Genomic DNA, 20,732 nt, shown 5'->3' with positions numbered 1-20,732 from the left:
ATGTGAAAACTGTGGGGTTTTTTAGGGACATCTGTGTGAAAATTGAATTTTTTTTTAAAGAAAATCGTATTTGCTGCAATGATTTTCTCTCTTAGGCTATTTTACAAATGTATAGAAGAGTACTGATTCTATTGTCAGTTGTTTAAGATTTTCCCCTTCATATCACGTGAAAATTTGTTAGTTTTCACGATAAGAAACCTGCACAAAAAGGTATAACGGCACGTCTGAAGACGAAAAATGTTACCTTGAACAAGGCCTAGAAGGAGAATTCTACACTAAGCGTCAAAATTAACGCACCACCTTAAAAATGGGACATTTTTGAAGTCTCGTATTTTCTAAACCTGTTGTCCGATTTTAGTGATTTTTTTTAATATTTTATAGCTTTATTCTTCAAGAATATCGCTATAATAATATTGTTGCTAAACAAGTAAGTCTCATTGTATACAGGGTGTAACAATGATAGTGTGTTTTTTCCTCAAAGTTCGGAACACCCTGTGGAATATTCTATCGTATATAAAATATTGAAATTAAAACTAAACTGTAGCCTTAGGGTTTCTTAACATTTTGATTTTTGATTCATTCGCTTACGTTGCGTAATAAAAAAGTTAGGTACTTTAACAACTAGTAACGTTCTTCGTCAATATAGGGGTCATCTATATCTTTAAGGGGTAATTCTGCATGAAAAATAATGACCGTTTGATGTATAAACATACGTCCGCAAATGTTTCCTTTCCGAAATACGGGATGTTGACTTTTTTCTTACAAACTGACGATTTATTTACTGCTCTAAAACCGATTGAGATATGCAAATGAAATTTGGTAAGTTTTAAGAGGTGGTTATTGCGCACTGTTTAGCATACAATTAAGAATTTTATATTCACCATTGGCGTACATACGGGGATTATGACCGGGTAATATGACCCGTGTGCACGCCAATGGTGAATATAAAATTCTTAAATAAATGGTCAGTTTGTAAGAAAAGATTCAACATCCCGTATCTCGGAAACGAAGCATTTGCGAAAATATGTTTATGAGTCAAACGGTCATTATTTTTCATACAGAATTACCCCTTAAAGTTTGTCGCACTTATTAAGAAATACCCTGTATTGATAAAGAACGTTGCTAGTTGTTAAAGTACCTAACTTTTTTGTTATGCAACATAAACGAATTAATCAGAAAGAAAAATGTTAAGAAAGCCTAAGGCTATAGTTGAGTTTTAATTTCAATATTTTATATACGCTAGAATATTTCACAGGGTGTTGAAAAAACACACTATCATTGTTACACCCGGTATACAATGACACTTACCTGTTTAGCAACAATATTATTACATAAATATTCTTGAAGAATAAAGCTATAACATACTAAAAAAATCACTAAAATCGGATAACAGGTTTAGAAAATACGAAGCTTCAAAAATGTCCCATTTTTAAGGTGGTGCGTTAATTTTGACGCTTAGTGTATTATTCTAAAACCGAGATTCGGTTTTCAAAAACGAACCCGGTTAACTGTAAATTTGCTTTTATTTTTGCTTACCTCATATATGAGATTTTCAACAAACAAAAAGGCATATGGGATAAAATCGTGGTTGAACTTGGTATTGAAATCCGAATGTCTATTGTTACGGTGATTCTATTTGTGGCGCTATACTGTTAGTAATTAAAATTTTGCGTTGTATTTTATTTAGCGTTATAAACCATTAACTGTTTGTTGTTGAAACTTAACAAGACATCAATTTTATTGTACTTTAAATAGCACGCGTTGTAAACTTTTCTCGGGTTTATTTGTAGTCCACTGGAGACCGTTTATAACATAAAATAAAAAAAGAACAATTAAATCCCATTAAATTAAACAATTCTAGAATTAAATAACAGTGTGGTTTTTTCCTAATCTATCCAGTTTGTAAGCAGATTAAAAGGTTAGTCAAGTAAATGTTTCTGAAAAAGTACACTTGAAAGCAAAAGAATCGACTCACTCGATGAATTGTAGTTTATGCTTAGTAATTTCATGTTGTGCTCTTTAAATTAAAACAACTAATGAAAAAAAATATTGTCTATAATAGAACTTCCAAAAAATAATTGTTTTATGCAAATTGGAAACGTGTTGTAAAATGTGTCTTCTTCTGTATGGCATAGGGAATGCAGCAAACATTGTAAGGGGCATGTTCTACGCAATTTAGACCTCTATGAGTTTGCCGGTGGTCGTGTCAGTCGCTTTTCAAACGTTAACCTGTGTGTACACTTCGAAGTGCAGTAAGTGAATATTTTACAAAATAGATACTTCACCAGTGATGGCATAATTACGAGAGCGATATAGTCAGAGGACTGTCGCCAGTCGCCTCCTTATGACGGAGTCTGCAGTCTCAAGGATTTACCGTCTATACTAAGAGGCCGGTAGCTACAATGGACGACCAGATTCGGGTCGTCGCGCGTCGACGTGTAATGACAGGGATGATAAGGGGGAGGATAGAGGGATAACAGAGGTTGAGCTTCAATGATTCTTTAGGAATGTTCGAGGTATCACCGTCACTCAGTGGATAGTTAGGAGAAGACTTAATCATCATCATCATCACGTAGCGCTACAACCCTGGGTGGGTCCCGGCTGACTGTACAACTTTTTTCCAATTTGTTCGGTGTTCCATCAACCTAGGGTCAAATTAGTATAGGCGCCAGAGGGGTCACCGTGTCCTTTTCAATTCTGATGGACAAACTCAACGGTTTCTTATGGATTTTTGTCTGCTGATTACGAATTTCGAGGGTGGATTTCGATCCGAGTGGTCAAAAAATTGTTATAAACAATTTAATTGTTAATACATTGTTTATAAGGCTCTGGCTCATAAACTAAAAGAGATAAAAAATAATGTTTCAAATAAAATTTGTTCGTTAATAAAAAACGAAAAAAAAAGTTTACTTAACTTAAATCCAACAATTAGATCTCAATATATTGTAAAATTAGTGTAAAATGCAAAATGCAAATTGCAAAATAAGTATTTTTCGAAGATTTATCGATCGTAACTCGGCTTCTACGCATGCAAGTAAGCCTTAGAAGGTCTCATTTTAAAGCTTAATTAATACGCTTTCAAACAAAGTTTGTTAAATTACTTTATCTTCATTTGTTTTAAAGTTATATCCGTTTGAAGTTATAATTTTCTTAAAAAAATTATACATAAATTTGTTTATAAGGGTTTCAGTAAATTTGAGCTGTAAACATTTATACTTTAATTACCAATAATGATAGAAGAACTCAAAAGGAACAATTTGAGCTTAAGAAAATGTTCGTAAGTTTATTTTTGGTCAAGATATCGATATTTTAATGGCGCGCTATGAGGCGTAAGATCGGCTCACAGTCAAGTAAGTATTTTTCGACGCTTTATCAATCAGCTTTAACTCGGCTTCTACACATGCAAATGAGCCAATATGTGATATCCATATAAAAATGGATCGAGTTCTTTTGCAGCATCATCATTGCATATAAAACGAGCCTTTATGTATGTTGTGGCGGCATACACACATTATTGACGTGCCTTGATGATCCTGCAAAAGAACTAGATCCACTTTATATGGACATCATATAAATAATGAGACTCTGAAGCCCCAGAAAGTTTTAGTTTTACTGCCTACAAGAACAGACTTAGTACCACCATGTAACTGTAAAAATTGCTCTAAGAACTTATGTAGATGTAAAAAACCTGAGATTCCTTGTATACCTCGATGCAGATGCATAAAAGAAAATTTTTGTTAAAATAGTATTAATAAATAATATCAACTTACTCTTTAGCTATATTTCTGAAATATTAGTTTTTAATGTTTTTTTCTTCTCATTTAGTACAAAAAATAGAAGACAAAGTAAATGGAATGAAAGGGGATACGAGGTACAGTATGATGATTTAATTATAAGAATTATATGATAAAATTTTATTAGCATCTTCAACAATGAAAAATGAAGATAACGTATATATTCATAGAAATTATAATTTGCATCGATAAGTTAGCGCGTGAACCTTTACGCGGTGAGCCGATCTTGCTCCTCAGAGCGCGCTATTAAAATATCGATATCTTGGCCAAAAATAAACTTACGAACATTTTCGTAAGCTCAAAATGTTCCTTTTGAGTTCTTCTATCATTATTGTTAATTAAAGTATAAATGTTTATAGCTCAAATTTGCTTGAAACCCTTATAAACAAATTATTGTACAATTTTTTTAAGAAAATTATAACTTCAAACGGTTATAACTTTAAAACAAATAAAGACAAAGTAAACTAATAAACTGTGTGTAAAAGCCCATTCATTATGCTTTAGAATGAGACATTCTAAATCTCATTTGCATGCGCAGAAGCCGAGTTACGATCGATAAAGCTTCGAAAAATACTTGTACTTATTTTGCAATTTGCATTGTGCACTAATTTTACAATATCTTGAGTTATAATTGTTAGATTTAAGTTTAGTAAAAGTTTTTTCTTCGTTTTTTATTAACGAACAAATTTTATTTGAAACAAATTTTTATCTTTTTTAGTTTATGAGCCAGAGCCTTATAAACAATTTATAAACAATTAAATTGTTTATAACAATTTTTTGACCACTCTGATCGAAATCCACCCTCTAAATTCGTAATCAGCAGCCAAAAATCCATAAGAAACCGTTGAGTTTGTCCATCAGAATTGAAAAGGACACGGTGACCTCTATTTGGCGCCTAGACTAAATGGAATGTTCATTTTAAGGAGATCTGCTTGGATGTTATCTCTCCATCGCATTCTGGGACGTCCGAGTGGTCTTTTGTCTGTAGGACTCTCCTCCCATACCAGTCTTACGTTAGTCCCATACAAGTCTCTCATTATGAAGTCTGTGCACGTGGCCTGCCCATCTTAGTCGCTGTGATTTGGTTTCTTGGACAATATCGGTGTTATTGTATAATGCTTTTAATTCGATATTGAGAAGATATTGAGAATTAAGAAGGCTTAATGCTGTCACTTTAGCTGCCAGACTCATTTAAAAAAAATACAAAAGAAAATGTTATAAAAAAATTATTAAAAAAATAAAAAATAAAAAAAAATACAAAAAGAATTATTTATTACTCGTAGTAGAATTGTTTATTAGAGATTAATATACATATTAGTTTGAGAATAAGATACGAAAAAATGACTAATAAAATAAAAAATCGTAAAATTGGGGAATGGATTTAGTGTCCGCAGTCATATAAACCCAAAAAACAACAACAAACTGTCAGACGAGCTAAAATACGGCCAAATTTGAACAGACCTCAGAAACAAGCTCGACTTCAGTTTGCCCGAAAACACGTCAATTGGGACCTTGGCCAATGATGCAGAGCTTTATTCTCTGATCGAAGTGCGTCATGGAGGAGGTTCGTGTATATTTTGGGGTACTTTATCTTTAGAAGGAAAAAATAGAGCTTGTGTTCGTGCCCGGTAGTGGTCGAGGAGGGAGTTTGACAATGGGATCGTTATATTAAAGATAAGTTTTTATTAACGAAATGTTAACCAAGACAATGGTGTTCCCTACATCGGCTACATGGATGACGGCTTCATGCTAAAGCATTAAATTACCAGAAATTATCGAAATACTGCTATAATTCGTTCAAAAATGACATCAACAAAATTAGTGTGTTGTTAGGTTTCAAGTAAATTCCGTAATAAACGTTATATAAAATCTTACCTGACTCGATCACAAATTAACTCGAAATAAACGCCCAACATTCAAGCGTCTTCACTACGAAGTCAATTTTAGGCGTAAGCGGATCGTTCCCGTATGTCTGGCAGGACTCGGACCTGCCAATGTAGAGGTCGCCATCGAGCCAGAGCCCAAATTTACCATCGCCGGCGCCAATGCTGATACTTTCGTTGTTGCCTTTGATGAAGTACAAGTTTTCTCCCGTCCAGTTGAATACTTTGAAATCAGGCGTGAAGGAAAATAGCAGAGATTCGCCGGTGCCGTAGAAATGGTCAGATACGGAAAGGGCACATGAGGTCAGAGCACCAAATACCTACAAAAACAAAGAAAAAAAATTATTAAGTTGTTAAGAAATGTGAAAACAAAAAATATTTATTTTCCAATTTTTCTACAAACAAGATTCCGATAATACACCAGGGCGCATCTGTAAAAATATTAGTACATTTGGACGTTGAGAGGTGACTCAATTTTTTTTGCAGAAAATGCTTAAAAATAACTCAAATAATCATATTTGAGTTATCCTCCCTCTCAAAAAGGTCCGGAACATTGTTTAAATAATCAAAATGTCAAAACATGAAGGAAAAATTTGATTTTTTTCTTCATTTTTGATTATAACTTTAAAACTATTCATTTCCCGGAAAAGTTGTACTGACATAAAAGTTGCATAATTAAATTTCGTACAATATAGAATTGGTTAAAAATTTAAAAAATAGTCAACCTTGTTGCAGAATAGCAATAATTGCAAAAAAAACATACAAAAACAAGTATTCGCATTTTACGTTTTTCAACCATTTTTGCTACACTTAGGACCTTCATATTTCACCCAGAAAAACTTTATGATACAGTTAAACAATACTGTAAATTTCATTGAGATCGGTTTAACAGATTTTGCAAAATAAATTTTGCAATCCAGCTTTCGCAAAAATAATTCATTTTTTCAAAATGTTACAGGACTGAAAATAAAGCAGGTAACAAGTTGAATTTTTTTTGCATATAGAAGTGTACTGTATCTTTCATTTGCAATTAGCAATGTTAAAATCGATTAACTACCACGGTGTCAGGAATTTTTTAAGTAAACATTAAATTATTGGTGCTACGCGCAGGACAGCGGATAGTTTGCTCTGATTGGGCATACCAATGACCTTTGATAATGATTGATACATTTTAATTTTTATTACATTTCGATATAAATAAATAAATTTGTTTATTGCAAAATAAAAACACATACTCTATTCTTTAAAATAACACTTTTTTTAGCAAAAACTTTCTTTGTTCATATATTTTAACTTAGAGAATAAAAGTTTATTATTTTTAAACATATGCAATTGTTTAAACAATATTTCACAAAGAATAATAAAATTAGTTTATTTTTTGTGAAATTAAAATATTAAAATTCAACAAAATATAGAGTAAGAAAATAATATAATAGATAAAGATTGAAAGAAATTTTGGTGGAAATCAACTTGTGTGAATCGAACACCGCTGTCCTGCGTGTAGCACCAATGTTTATTTAAAAAATTTCCTGACGCCGTGGTAAGTAATCGATTTTAATTTTGCAAATTGAAAATGAAAGGTACAGTACACTTCTATAAGCAAAAAAAAAAATCAACTTGCTATCTGCTTTATTTTCAGTCCTGCAATATTAAAAAAAAAATGAATTTTATTTGCGAAAGCTGGATTGCAAAATTTATTTTGCAAAATCTTTTAAACCGATCTTAATAAAATTAACAGTCTTGTATTACTATATCATAAAGTTTTTCTGGGTAAAATATGAAGGTCCTAAGTGTAGCATAAATGGTTGAAAAACGTAAAATGCGAATACTTGTTTTTGTATGGTTTTTTTCGCTATTACTGCTATTTTGCAACAAAAGTGACTGTTTTTTAAATTTTTAACCAATTTTATATTGTAGGAAATTTAATTACGCAACTTTTATGTCAGTACAACTTTTCTCAGAAATGAATAGTTTTAAAGTTATAATCAAAAAGCCAATAAAAAAATCGAATTTTTCCTTTATATTTTGACATTTGGATTATTTAAACAATGTTCCGGACCATTTTGAGTGGGAGGATAACTTAAATATTATTATTTGATTTATTTTCAAGCAATTTCTGCAAAAAAATTTGAGTCACCTCTCAACGTCCATCTCAAAACAGATGCGCCCTGGACTATAAATAATACAATCAATCATGGAGCTCCGAGTAGAATTATTATTGTTGATAATTCGTAGTCATTCGTTGCATTTCACGACGCATTCAATATTTTGAATCATTTAAGAGGCTACAGTAGCGCGTCATCAAAAACGGAAAACGCGGTCCAAGATTGCGGCTTTAATTCTGAATATTTTGTCGAGATATTTGGCACACATATTCGTAATATACTAAAGAATGGCGGTACAGAGCCCAATTTGAGAAATATGTTAGAATGTGGAAATTACTCTATAATTAAATACAATATTAAAAAACGAGCCTGTACCGCCATTAAGAAGAACAAAAAAATACACTTTCTTGAAATAAACTTTTTCATCCCATGGAACTACTAAAATTTTTTATCTCTAACAAAAAATAGAACATATTATATCTAATAAATGATTAAGCAAACTACAGAAATAGTCACTATCATGTTGACAAACTCGTGTCAGATTTCTAAGTGTAAGAGCCGTTGTATTTTGGTTTATTTTTATAAATATTTATTTATTTATAATAAAATTGTTTTCTATTACTTCCATCACCTTCCATTTAGCGCAACTATGAGTATAATGTCATAATATTCAAGTTATGTCAAATAATCCCGACGCATCGTTGCCAAAAGTTTCGCAGAACTTTCGAAAAAAGGGGCTGTTAACTCGAAAGGTACGCTGCATTTCGAGTTCTAATGGTCTGTGTTTAGATTGAGTTAAAAAGTGCCTAATAAATCGGCCGTATAACCGATTTAGTATTAAAAACACACATGCACTTTCTTTCTCGAAGTACCTATTAAAAAATGTTTATATTAACATTTAGTTCTAAGTTGTCTGGCTAAAGGGTATAAAATATTTCTCAGATGCCAATATTTGAGGCATACTAGTTTTGGTGTTCGATGGCGGCAGATGATGTAAGCGGCGGAAGTAATTAGTCTCTTAAATACAGTTTTTGTGGCGATAACTCGCATTTGCGTTAATTTCCCTTAATTGTCTCTCTCTTTGTTTGATCACGAAAATATAGAAATAATTTATCTTTCTAGAGTTTTACCGTCGGGCCCAGAAGCTGCCCCATTATCATGTCATCGCCTCTCTTGTTTCATTTTTTGCTTCATGGCTTCTAAGTGTTCCAGGTGTCTAAAAATCTATCTAATTGAATTAAAGGTACGTACACAGTAACCGCCACCCTACGAGATACATAGGAACATTGAGCTATTACAGTCCTGGACCATTCACTTGTTGCAATGTTTATTTTTGTCTAGTGACGTTTAGAACGTCAGAAAATATATAGAAACTAAATATTAACATTGAAAGTTGACAAATAATAGATCGGCTGTACTTGATGTTTATAGTTGTCATTTTGTGAAAGTTGTAAAAGATTTAAAGTATTGTAATATTCTTCGTGTTTGAATAGTTATTTTAAAGCAGAGTAACAATACTATTAATTAATGTATTTTTTGTATGGAAAAACAATTATTTTGAATAGTTTCTTGACAGTAACATGCTAGAGATGAAAGTCACATCTGACAACGGACCGGATTAGCCCATAAGCATAGCAATTAGGTACCTACCCATGTATCCAGTAACCTGGCGTTGACTGTATAATTTAAAACATTCCACGATAGGTCTGGATCCCGCGTATGAAAAAAAAGTTGATTAATAGCAAGCTGAAAATTTGTTAATAGCCTAAGGGTGTCTAGTCGGATAAACTTTGATATATGGGAACACTGTAACAGGGGCAGTTTTAATTTTGGAACAGGTTAAAAATTTGGAACGGTCAGACCACGAAAACAGCAAATTTATTTTGTCCGACAGAACAGACTTAAACTCTCCGAACAGAGATTAAATCTCATGCAAAAATCAGACTGCTATTTATCACCTGTCTTAATTCCTGTCATTTGACATATTCTACATGTTCCACTCATTAAAACGCCCATTTGGTGATAAATAGCAGTCTGATTTTTGCATGAGAGTTTAATTTCTGTTCGGAGAGTTTAAGTCTGTTCTGTCGGACAAAATACATGTGCCGTTTTCGTGGTCTGACCGTTCCAAATTTTTAACCTGTTCCACAATTAAAACTTCCCCTGTTCCAGTGTTCCCATATATCAAAGTTTGTCCGACTAGACACCCTTAAGCTATTAACAAATTTTCAGCTTGCTATTAATCAACTTTTTTTTCATACGCGGGATCCAGACCTACGACTAAATGTCATTTATTTCGGTCAATATGACGTTATTTATTGAGTACATTTTATGACTAAATTGTCATATAAGTATTTCGTTCATTATGAAGTTACATTGTATTGAGTATATTAAGTTGTATAATTTAGACATTTGATGACGTAAATTCTCATTTATTTTGTTCATTATTAAGTTAAATATTTGTTGAGTATATATTACGAGTATGATTTACAAACCAAGCAGCTTTTTCGGTTGAAAAATTGTGGTTCATACCAATCATTTTTCATTTTAGAAAATTTAAATAGTAGATACGTAATTTATTACTTACTATTATTATAACTTGTTTTTAAACTAAGAGAAGTAATTCAAATTTACCGCGCCTCAATGCTTGTTTGTAATTGGTTCAACCGCAGTAAGTTTACTCTACTAAATTATGAAATTTTGACACTATTGGCATTTAAAATTCATGTTAATTAAGTTATATCTGCGATTTTTTGTGTTTTCTGTGCTATTCCTTAAATTTTTTAATTGTTTGTCTGCATTTGTATAAAAAACTGGTGCATTTAGAACTCCTTAGTGGCCTATTAGTATAATATAATATTTATGGATAACCGTCGAAGGTCGACATAATCAACCAAAAAAGAGAATGTAAATCTGCCTTTTGAGTTTACTCCTCCTAGTTTAAAAACAGGATATAATAGCCTAAAAATTCTAGATAACAAAGTCACCAGAAAAGTGAACCTCCATCAAATTTTGTCGTCTTGCGGATTTTTTTAAATGTAGTTTATTTTTAAATTAAATACATTAAGAGGCTACAGTAGCGCATTATCAGAACGGAAAAACGCGTTCCAAGATTGCGGCTTTAATTTTGAATATTCTGTCGAGATATTTGGTACACATATTCGTAATATAGTAAAGAATGGCGGTACAGCGCCCAATTTGAGAAATATGTTAGTATGTGGAAATTACTCTATTATTAATAGGGGAGTGCATATAGATTTTCACTTCGGAAAAAATCAAACAAGATAAAACTTTTTGTAATTTCATTAAGAAATGTTTAATAAACAACATATCAAAAAGTTCTACTCGAGAAGTGGGTGCTTCATTTTTTATTAAACAAATGAACTGCGAAAATAGATGTTTTTTAAATAACTCCGGAAATATAAATTTTTGAAAAAAACTGAGTTGGCCATTAAAAAATTCAGAAAATTTTACAAAAATAACCTTATAACGCTTTTACTAATACGCTTTTACTAATACACGCTTTTAATAAAATTTTCACCTATTTTGGTTTATTTTTATAAATATTTATTTACTTATATTTCTTCCATTTAGCGCGCCTGGGTATAATGTCACAATATTCAGCTTTCATCTTAGTAATGTCAAATAATCCCGACGCACTGTTGCCAAAGTTTCGCAGAACTTTCGAAAAAAGGTGTGTTACTATCTCCCGAAGTAATATTGATGACGTGCTACTGTTGGCTCGTCAAATAGTGAAAAATACTTACATTATTGTCTGTGTCTTCTATAACCATGAGTATAGGTGACTCGAGTTTGAACATTTTCCTATACATGGAATTTAAACTGAAACCGTGTTGACTGGTACTAAATATTAACGTCCAAGCGTAGCCTTCCGCCCTGGCCGGTAAATGCCTACAAAGGTGTTCCCTGTGGTGGTCCTTAAGGATTTCTGTCGTACCGATTAGGTCTGGTGGGGTAAGTTCTATATCTAAAGAAGGTGCAGCTGACGACGAATAGAATGCTCGCCGCAGTTCTTCTGACATCGGCAATACCTAAGGAAAAAAGAAAGAGCACATATTAGTGTCATTGTTGCAGCTAACCGGTTTTGATTCTATTTTTATAATCCACAGAGAAGAAATATTATTTTGGATTTGTATTTTTGTTCATTTCAATTGATCATCAATCTTCGTAACATCGACAGTTCGTAACTATAAATATTCATAACGGTAAAATTCGTAACGTTAAAATTGAATAATTCTGTTTATTTTAGTTAACGTGGAAACCAACTTTTATTACCGATGCAATCGATCAAAAAACTAAATGGCGTTACGAATTATACAGTTACGAATAGTTTAGTTACCAACTGTCGATGTTACGAAGTGTCGGTGATACGGATTGTCCGTTACCATTTGTGGCGTTACGCACTGGCGCATTGCGAGATGTCATGGAACCGGACTATACACTCATGCACTGTGCAAAAGAACACTATATAATTAAGTACACTACAGGTAATTCGTAGATTATTATACAAAGGATTTGGATAACCTACTGAGCACACTTAAAATTACATTTAATTATTCATAGTTTACTCTTTATTACTTTTGTAGATTTCAAAAGCTGTTAACAGTCTTTCTGCCACAAGAAAGAAGACAAGAAAATAATGTTTATATCCAATATTTTAATAGTTGTGGCAGTTTTGCAACTTTATATAAATATTAATCATACAGTGATGAGTGTGCTAATAACAGGCAAAATAACGTAACAGACGGAAAACATATTAAGTTGCGAGATAAAAAGAGATGAATCTAATAGAGGTGAGAAATTTAGCGATAGAAACCTATAAATTTACATTATTATATTGATTGTTTCCCACCTTTAGACGTATCTGACGAGTTTGGCAACTACCACTATGACAGTGACAGTTTTCGTTGACATACTCATCTGATACGTCTAAAGTTGGGAAACAATCAATAAAATGTAAATTTAAAAGTTTCTATCGCTAAATTTCCACCTCTACAAGTTTAATCTATTTTTATCTCACAACTTAATGTGTTTTTCATATTTTGCGTTATTTTGCCGATTATTAGCGCGCTCATCACTTCATACAGAAAATAATACATGGTCGTATAAATAAAAAACTGGAAGAAGTAATATATGATAGTCAGCTTGGGTTCAGAAACGGACTAAGAACCAGAGAGGCGTTATTTGCTTTTAATGTGATAGCTCAAAGATACATGGATATGAATTTGGATGTGCATGTTTGTTAAGTTGATTTTGAAAAAGTTTTTGACAAAGAATGACATGAAAAATTCGTCGAAATTCTAAAGACAAAAAACATAGACAAAAGGAACTTACGCATAATAACAAACCTTTACTGGAATCAAAGAGCAGAAATTGTAATAGATAACGAATCCAGTCCAGAAATTGAAATCAGGAGAGGTGACAGGGAGGTATTATTTTTCCTAACTATTTAATGTATACATATAGTGAAGCCATTTTTGGGAAAGCATTACTATCTCAAAGTGAAGAAATAATAATTAAGGAAAAATCTATTAACAACATAAGATATGCAGATGACACCGTGATTATGGCAAGCTCTGCCGAACAACTTCAATTACTACTAAACAAAACAAACAGTTTCTGTGAAGAATATGGGCTAAAAATGAATATAAAAAAAATTGAAGAAAAAATCTTCTGTGTTAAAGGTATATTTATTTGAAAACCCCAATAAAGGGCTACATTAAAAAACAGAACGTTTTCGCTCTAAAGAGAGCATCATCAGTATTCTAAGCCTAAAATGAGTATAACCATAATTAGTGAAGACCAAATAAAAAATTTAAAGGTTGACCAAGATAAAAAATTAGGTTATACTCACAAGCTCTACATGCTAAGCAAACAAAAATACACGGGTTAAAACCCTTAAAATTTCGATAAGTCTTACATTGACGTGTTGAATATTAAATCCTGACGATGAATGAAATTTAGATAGATACCTCAAAGCATCATATTATGACTATACCACGAGCATGTGGGTGGTTGAGTCGATTTCTCTGTCTTCACAAAGAGAAAGGTGAAAGCCAACTGATTACAGGTGACAGGTGTGAAAGCGTTTCTGACTAATGACAGTACGAGACAGACAGTGTAACATGAAGTTTTGTGAACTGATATGTTGTTAGGTACACTAGCCACTAGTTTTAAAAATTATTTGTAGTAAAATTCTAACAACATATCAGTTCACAAAACTTCTTGTTACACTGTCTGTCTCGTACTGTCATTAGTCAGAAACGCTTTCACGCCTGTCACCTGTAATCAGTTGGCTTTCACCTTTCTCTTTGTGAAGACAGAGAAATCGACTCAACCACCCACATGCTCGTGGTATAGTCATATGATGCTTTGAGGTATCTTTCTAAATTTCATCCATCGCCAGGATTTAATATTCAACACGTCAATGTAAGATTTTTAGTCGAAATTATAAGGGTTTTAACCCATGTATTTTTGGTGGCTTAGCATGTAGAGCTTGTGAGTATAACCTAATTTTTTATCTTGGTCAACCTTTAAATTTTTTACTTTATGTTCACTAATTATGGTTATACTTATTTTAGGCTCAGAACACTGATGATGCTCTCTTTAGAGCGAAAACTTCTGTTTTTTAATGTAGCCCTCTATTGGGTTTTCAAATAAATATACCTTTTACACAGAAGATTTTTTCTTCAATTCTTGTAATTAATGGTATACAGCCAGCTACAGGAAATTTTTTCCTTATGGATTTGAATATAAAAAGGACCAAATACATGATAATAACTAAGAAAATGAATTTACAAACAAACACAGATTTGGGAAATGTACCCATAGAAAGGGTTGATAAATACAAATATCTGGGAAACAATATCTGGATTTCAGACAATAATGATCAAACAACAGAAATAAGGGTCAGGATAGAAATAGCAAGAAATGCGTTTGTAAAAATGAAAACAGTTCTCTGCAACAAAGACCTTAGATTAGAACTGAGAGTAAGAGCTTTGAGATGCTACGTGTTTTCGATACTGCAATATGGACTAAAAGCTGGACATTGAAGCAAGAACACCTAAATAAGCTACAGTCATTTGAAATGTGTTACACAAGGAGGCTTAGAATAGCAAAGAATACAAAATAATAAACACAATAAAAATAATCATACAGAAGTAAAAAACTTCGTTTGTACAATGGTATAAAAAAGTTTATTAAAAACCATTAAAACCATTAAAAGTCAAAAGGATTCGCAAAACGTTTTCGATCTAGATCAGATCATCTTCAGTGCCTAGAACGAAGTATTTCCACGTTAGAATGAATGCAAAACGTTAAAATTGTGACCAGTTGAAAAAAAATGTGGTAATACTTACGTTCTGATTAGTACATGAAACTAGCAACCTTATGAAATTGGTAAAATCGAGAAATATGGTTTACATGATACTTATATAATATTTATAGCGACTCCACGTCGATGTTAAAATATTGAATGTGTTAGGAGTGCTCAAAGGGCAACATGGTTCCCTGCTTCGATAAAAACTTGTGGTTCTTGCCAGTTCAATGGACACAGACCAACAAAAGTAAAGGCTATGACAATCTAATTATTAGGCAGAAGCGACATGACAAAACAGGTAGTCAATTGTTGGTTATGAATTTAAAAATAGTGTTGTTTAGAATTTAGATTATTAGTTAAGCTGAATGTATATTAATAACTGTATTAAAGTGAAATTTAAATTATAATAAATTAGATTTTAATGAAAAAGTCTAAAAAGCAACTCTCTATTACAGAAAGAACTGTTGTTAATGTTAAATTAATAAAAATATTACTCATAGTAGAGTCAATGACGCCATTGATGACAGTTTTGAAAAAAAGACGAAAGTTTAATTTAGTTTGAAATAGAAAGAGAAAGAAAAATAATTAAATGTGAACAACTTATAGACGTACAAAGGTAAAGTCGACTTTACACTACATGATTTATCATGTGATTTGTCATATGATTTTTTCCATGACGAGCCGCATGACAATGCTTATGACAAAACGAGCCGTATAAACAATGCAAAATCATATGACAAATCACACAGTGTAAACATGTAAATTTCACTCCATGACCAAATCATATGACAAATCACATGATAAATCATGTAATGTAAAGTCGACTTAAGATACATAGTGATGTAAAAATAAAAAGAGTAATGTAAAAATAAAAAGAATAATGTTGGTTGCCTATTGGTAAACCATATGGCCATAGCCTATGGTAAATCATATTTCTCGATGTTACCAATTTCATAAGGTTGCTAGTTTCATGTATAAAGCAGAACGTAAGTATTACCACATTTTTTCTTCAACTAGTCACAATTTTAACCTTTTGCATTCATTCTAACGTGGAAATACTTCGTTCTAAGCGCTGAAGATGATCTGATCTAGATCGAAAACGTTTTGCGAATCCTTTTGGATGACTTTTAATGGTTTTTAAAAAACTTTTTTACAGCATTGTACAAACGAAGTTTTTTACTTCTGTATGATTTTTTAATTATGGTATACAGCCAGCTATTAGGGTTTTCCCATTGATTTTGTTTTACAATAAAAATAAGAAAGTTACAATACCTGGGACACGTAATGAGGGGGCAGCGATAATTATGAAATGCTAAGATTCTAAATGCTAAAATGCTAAGATGCAGTTCTATGGAACTCTTCAGAGCAGCAGTAGATAGAGTAAAGATAGTGATGATGATATCCAACCTCCGATTGTGAGACGGCACTTTAAGACTTAAAGAAGAAGGTTCAAGTTTAACCAGGTGAAGAATTTAAATAATTTGAAAGTTGACAAATGAATATAAAGAACTTCGAGGTCTCTTTTATGAAATGCTGGCTGCCACGCTATGCCAAATCGTCCCAAATGTACGTAAATCTTGATATTTAGCTGTAACTTGGCAGTATAATTCGCGATATTGCATTTTAAATTAGAAAACCCACCGTAGGAAATCTCTTTGTATAATTACAATGTACTGAGTAATAACGTTTATTATAGATCGATGGAACCCAGCCAAAAATAATTAACACCAGCAACTGGTACATAAATCTCACAAATTTCGAAATATAAACCTTCAACTTTAATAATCTCACGGTTAACTACACGCAAAAACATATTTCTTCTCTATTTCTCGGTCTAATACGTGTTCTCGAAGGAGGATTTAAAATACAGTGTGAGTTTTATGTATGGAACGCCTCAATTAACTCAGAAAGTGCTTGCATGATAATATAGTGATATTTACATTCTTGTCAGATCTTCCGTTTTTCTGAAAATCTAATGAACCTTCTTATTTCAATTAGAACACCCCATATATTTTTTGTGTTTTGAATTCTTTAAGAAATACTGATTATTTTTCATGTAATATTCCCTATCCTTAAATGTCGGAGACATTGCTACATTTACTTTTAAAAAACATTTAAAACAAATTATAAAAATAAATGTTTTCTGTCCGTGCAGACAGTATTTTAGGTTTTTTGGATCGTTGGGAACAAAAAAAAGTCTGATGTAATTTTTCTCTAAAGTTCATCGTTTTCGAATTATAAACAATAATTTAAAACTGAAAAAAAAAACAAAAATGACGATTTTCAAGGCTCATAACCACAAGTAAAAAATATTATTTTTGAAATTAAGAAGTGCCTAAATTCAAGTTCAAACCTTATTTTACCAGTTCCAGATAAGTAATTTGGACCTATTTCATTTTAAAACATTATGTTTTAGTTATTAACTCTGCGTCAGTGTGCACAGACAAATTGGCACGAGAGGTGTTCCGGGGTATATCATACCCCAAATTAACTAACGCAGGAGTTTAAAAATTTTAAACTTTTGATCATTTAAAATGATTAATCTTGGTTTTTTAATTATTTATGGGTCCAATAAGTTAAACATTGTACTGTAAAAGTTTTATATTTAAAAGTTAAACATCATTTATGCTACATATTGCAATTATGCCACTCAAAAAACATGCGTGAACAATAATACACTCAGATATTATGAAACATATTATTGTACACACAACTCTAACGAAACTTATAGCCCAATATTATATAAAGTAAAGAAAAAAATGTTTACCGAAATACATCGAAAAATAAAAAAGTTAGAACTCCTTCAAATAGGCCAAATTTGAACATGTTATTATTGCTTGTTCCAAAAAAATGGAGTATGACATCGCATACAAATGTAAAATGTCTTCCTATCTTTATTTCTTGGATAATCAGAACATCTACTTCTTGTCCTACGTCGCATAGGTCCCAATTGGTATACCTCTGGTTGCTGATTATTACATAGTGGTCAACGGAAGGAAGGATTTTGTCTTCGTTGGTTTCGAAACTCAGAAATCAGCTGCATTCAAAAACATTCGTCTTTTCAGATTAAAGTTTTTTGTAGTTGTTATATAACTTGAACGTTTATTCCAGCTGTATTCAAAAACGAAATAAAATAATGTCAAAATCCAACGACGGCTGCGAATGTTTCTTGATACGCTGTAATTGGCAGATAGATAACTTATCCAATGTGTCTGCACAGCCTTTGGTTGAATTTTAAAAGCCGATAATTTCAGGTAATTTCGTTTCACCAGTTTCTTCAATTATAGTACATATCATGATGATGCAAAGTAAAAAAGAGGATTACATTTTTTGATATGTTCAAAACAGAAACATATGACACAGTCATTATATCGTCTTTGAAGGCAAATTGTGAACTGCGAATTTCTCTTCCTCGATCAGAAGTGCTGTTGGAATTTGCCTTTTAAGAAAAATAAAAATGATAGTACATCAGCTCCGTGAAGTTAGCCCGAAAAAGTCAGGAAAAAAAATGCGATTGATGCCATTCGTTTGTCCATTGATTGTCCACGTTTGTCCACCATTTTGTTTCGTTAGTCCACCCATCAATTCTTTTTTATAAACAAAAATTTTTTTTCGGGCTAACTTCACAAATCCACAAATTTTCGAAAATTTAAAAAAACTCTTGCTATATTGTTTGTCCATCGTTTGTCCATGTTTGTCCACCACATAATTTTTTTTGTCCACCCTCTGAAACAACCCCCTGTTAATTGTAATTATTTTTTTATTTCTTAATTCGGGCTAACTTCACGTTCTCTTAAATGGGCATTTAAACGTTAATTCGGGTGCAGAATCACAACTAAGCGTTGCTATATTGTTTGTCCATGTTTGTCCACCACATAATTTTTTTTGTCCACCCTCTGAAACAACCCCTTGTTAACTGTAATTATTTTTTTATTTCTTAATTCGGGCTAACTTCATGTTCTCTTAAATGGGCATTTAAACGTTAATTCGGGTGCAGAATCACAACTAAGCGTTTGTCCACCCCTTTGCAGCGTTTGTCCAACCCCTTAAAGTGTGAAACAACCCCCCTGTTAATTGTAATTATTTTTTATTTCTTAATTCAGGCTAACTTCACGTCCGTTTAAACGTGTATTTTAAAGTTAATTCGGGTGAAGAATCACAACTACCCGTTTGCCCACCCCTTCGCAGCGTTTGTCCAACCCCTTAAAGTGCGAAACAACCCCCTTGTTAATTGTATAACTTAATTATTTTTTTAATTCTTAATTCGGGATAACTTCAAATTCTCTTAAATAGGTATTTAAACGTTAATTCTGGTGCAGAATCACAACTAACCGTTTGTCCACCCCTTCGCAGCGTTTGTCCAACCCCTTAAAGTGCGAAACAACCCCCTCGCTAATTGCAATTATTTTTTTATTTCTTTATTCGGGCTAACTTCACGTTCTTTTACATGGGCATTTAAACGTTAATTCGGGTGCAGAATCACAACTACCCGTTTGTCCACCCCTTCGCAGCGTTTGTCCAACCCCTTAAAGTGCGAAACAACCCCCCTGTTAATTGTAACTATTTTTTTTATTTCTTAATTCGAGCTAGCTTCACGTTCCCTTAAATAGGAATTTAAACGTTAATTCGGGTGCAGAATCACAACTACTCGTTTGTCCACCCCTTCGCAGCGTTTGTCCAACCCCTTAAAGTGCGAAACAACCCCCCTGTTAATTGTAATTATTTTTTTATCTCTTTATTCGGGCTAACTTCACGTTCTCTTAAATGGGCATTTAAACGTTAATTCGGGTGCAGAATCACAACTAAGCGTTTGTCCACCCCTTCGCAGCGTTTGTCCAGCCCCTTAAAGTGCGAAACAACCCCCTCGTTAATTGTAATTATTTTTTAAATTCTTAATTCGGGCTAAATTCAAGTTCTCTTAAATAGGTACTTAAACGTTAATTCGGGTGCAGAATCACAACTAACCGTTTGTCCTCCCCTTCGCAGCGTTTGTCCAACCCCTTAAAGTGCGAAACAACCCCCTCGTTAATTGTAATTATTTTTTTATTTCTTTATTCGGGCTAACTTCACGTTCTCTTAAATGGGCATTTAAACGTTAATTCGGGTGCAGAATCACAACTATCCGTTTGTCCACCCCTTCGAAGCGTTTGTCCAACCCCTTAAAGTGCGAAACAACCCCCATGTTAATTGTAATTATTTTTTTATTTCTTAATTCGGGCTAACTTCACGTCCGTTTAAACGCGTATTTTAAAATTAATTCGGGTGAAGAATCACAACTACCCGTTTGTCCTCCCCTTCGCAGCGTTTGTCCAGCCCCTTAAAGTGCGAAACAACCCCCTAGTTAATTGTAATTATTTTTTTATTTCTTTATACGGGCTAACTTCACGTTCTCTTAAATGGGCATTTAAACGTTAATTCGGGTGCAGAACCACAACTACCCGTTTGTCCACCCCTTCGCAGCGTTTGTCCAACCCCTTAAAGTGCGAAACAACTCTCCTGTTAATTGTAATTATTTTTTTATTTCTTAATTCGTGCTAGCTTTTAAATGCCCATTTAAGGGAACGTGAAGCTAGCCCGAATTAAGAAATAAAAAAATAATTACAATTAACAG

At 32.6% G+C, this 20,732-nt stretch overlaps 1 protein-coding gene across 14 annotated transcripts in view; it reads right to left on the bottom strand.

The window, feature by feature from the left end:
* Window positions 1-20,732, bottom strand: part of LOC114336519 (TLD domain-containing protein 2) — a 911,210-nt gene that overhangs the window by 14,261 nt on the left and 876,217 nt on the right. For all 14 annotated transcript variants that reach the window (XM_050659400.1, XM_050659401.1, XM_050659405.1 and 11 more), the window contains 2 exons: window positions 11,550-11,834; window positions 5,670-5,997 (listed from right to left, as the gene is read on the bottom strand). In XM_050659400.1, coding sequence (XP_050515357.1) covers window positions 5,686-5,997; window positions 11,550-11,834 — 597 coding nt within the window. In that variant the 3' untranslated portion in view covers window positions 5,670-5,685. The remainder of the gene's footprint in view (window positions 1-5,669; window positions 5,998-11,549; window positions 11,835-20,732) is intronic.

This window comes from Diabrotica virgifera, chromosome 8 (genome assembly GCF_917563875.1).
Source record: "Diabrotica virgifera virgifera chromosome 8, PGI_DIABVI_V3a".
NCBI classification, from domain to species: Eukaryota; Metazoa; Arthropoda; class Insecta; order Coleoptera; family Chrysomelidae; genus Diabrotica; species Diabrotica virgifera.
Note: the sequence above shows the minus strand (reverse complement) of the source record. Positions and strands in the feature narration are given on the sequence as shown.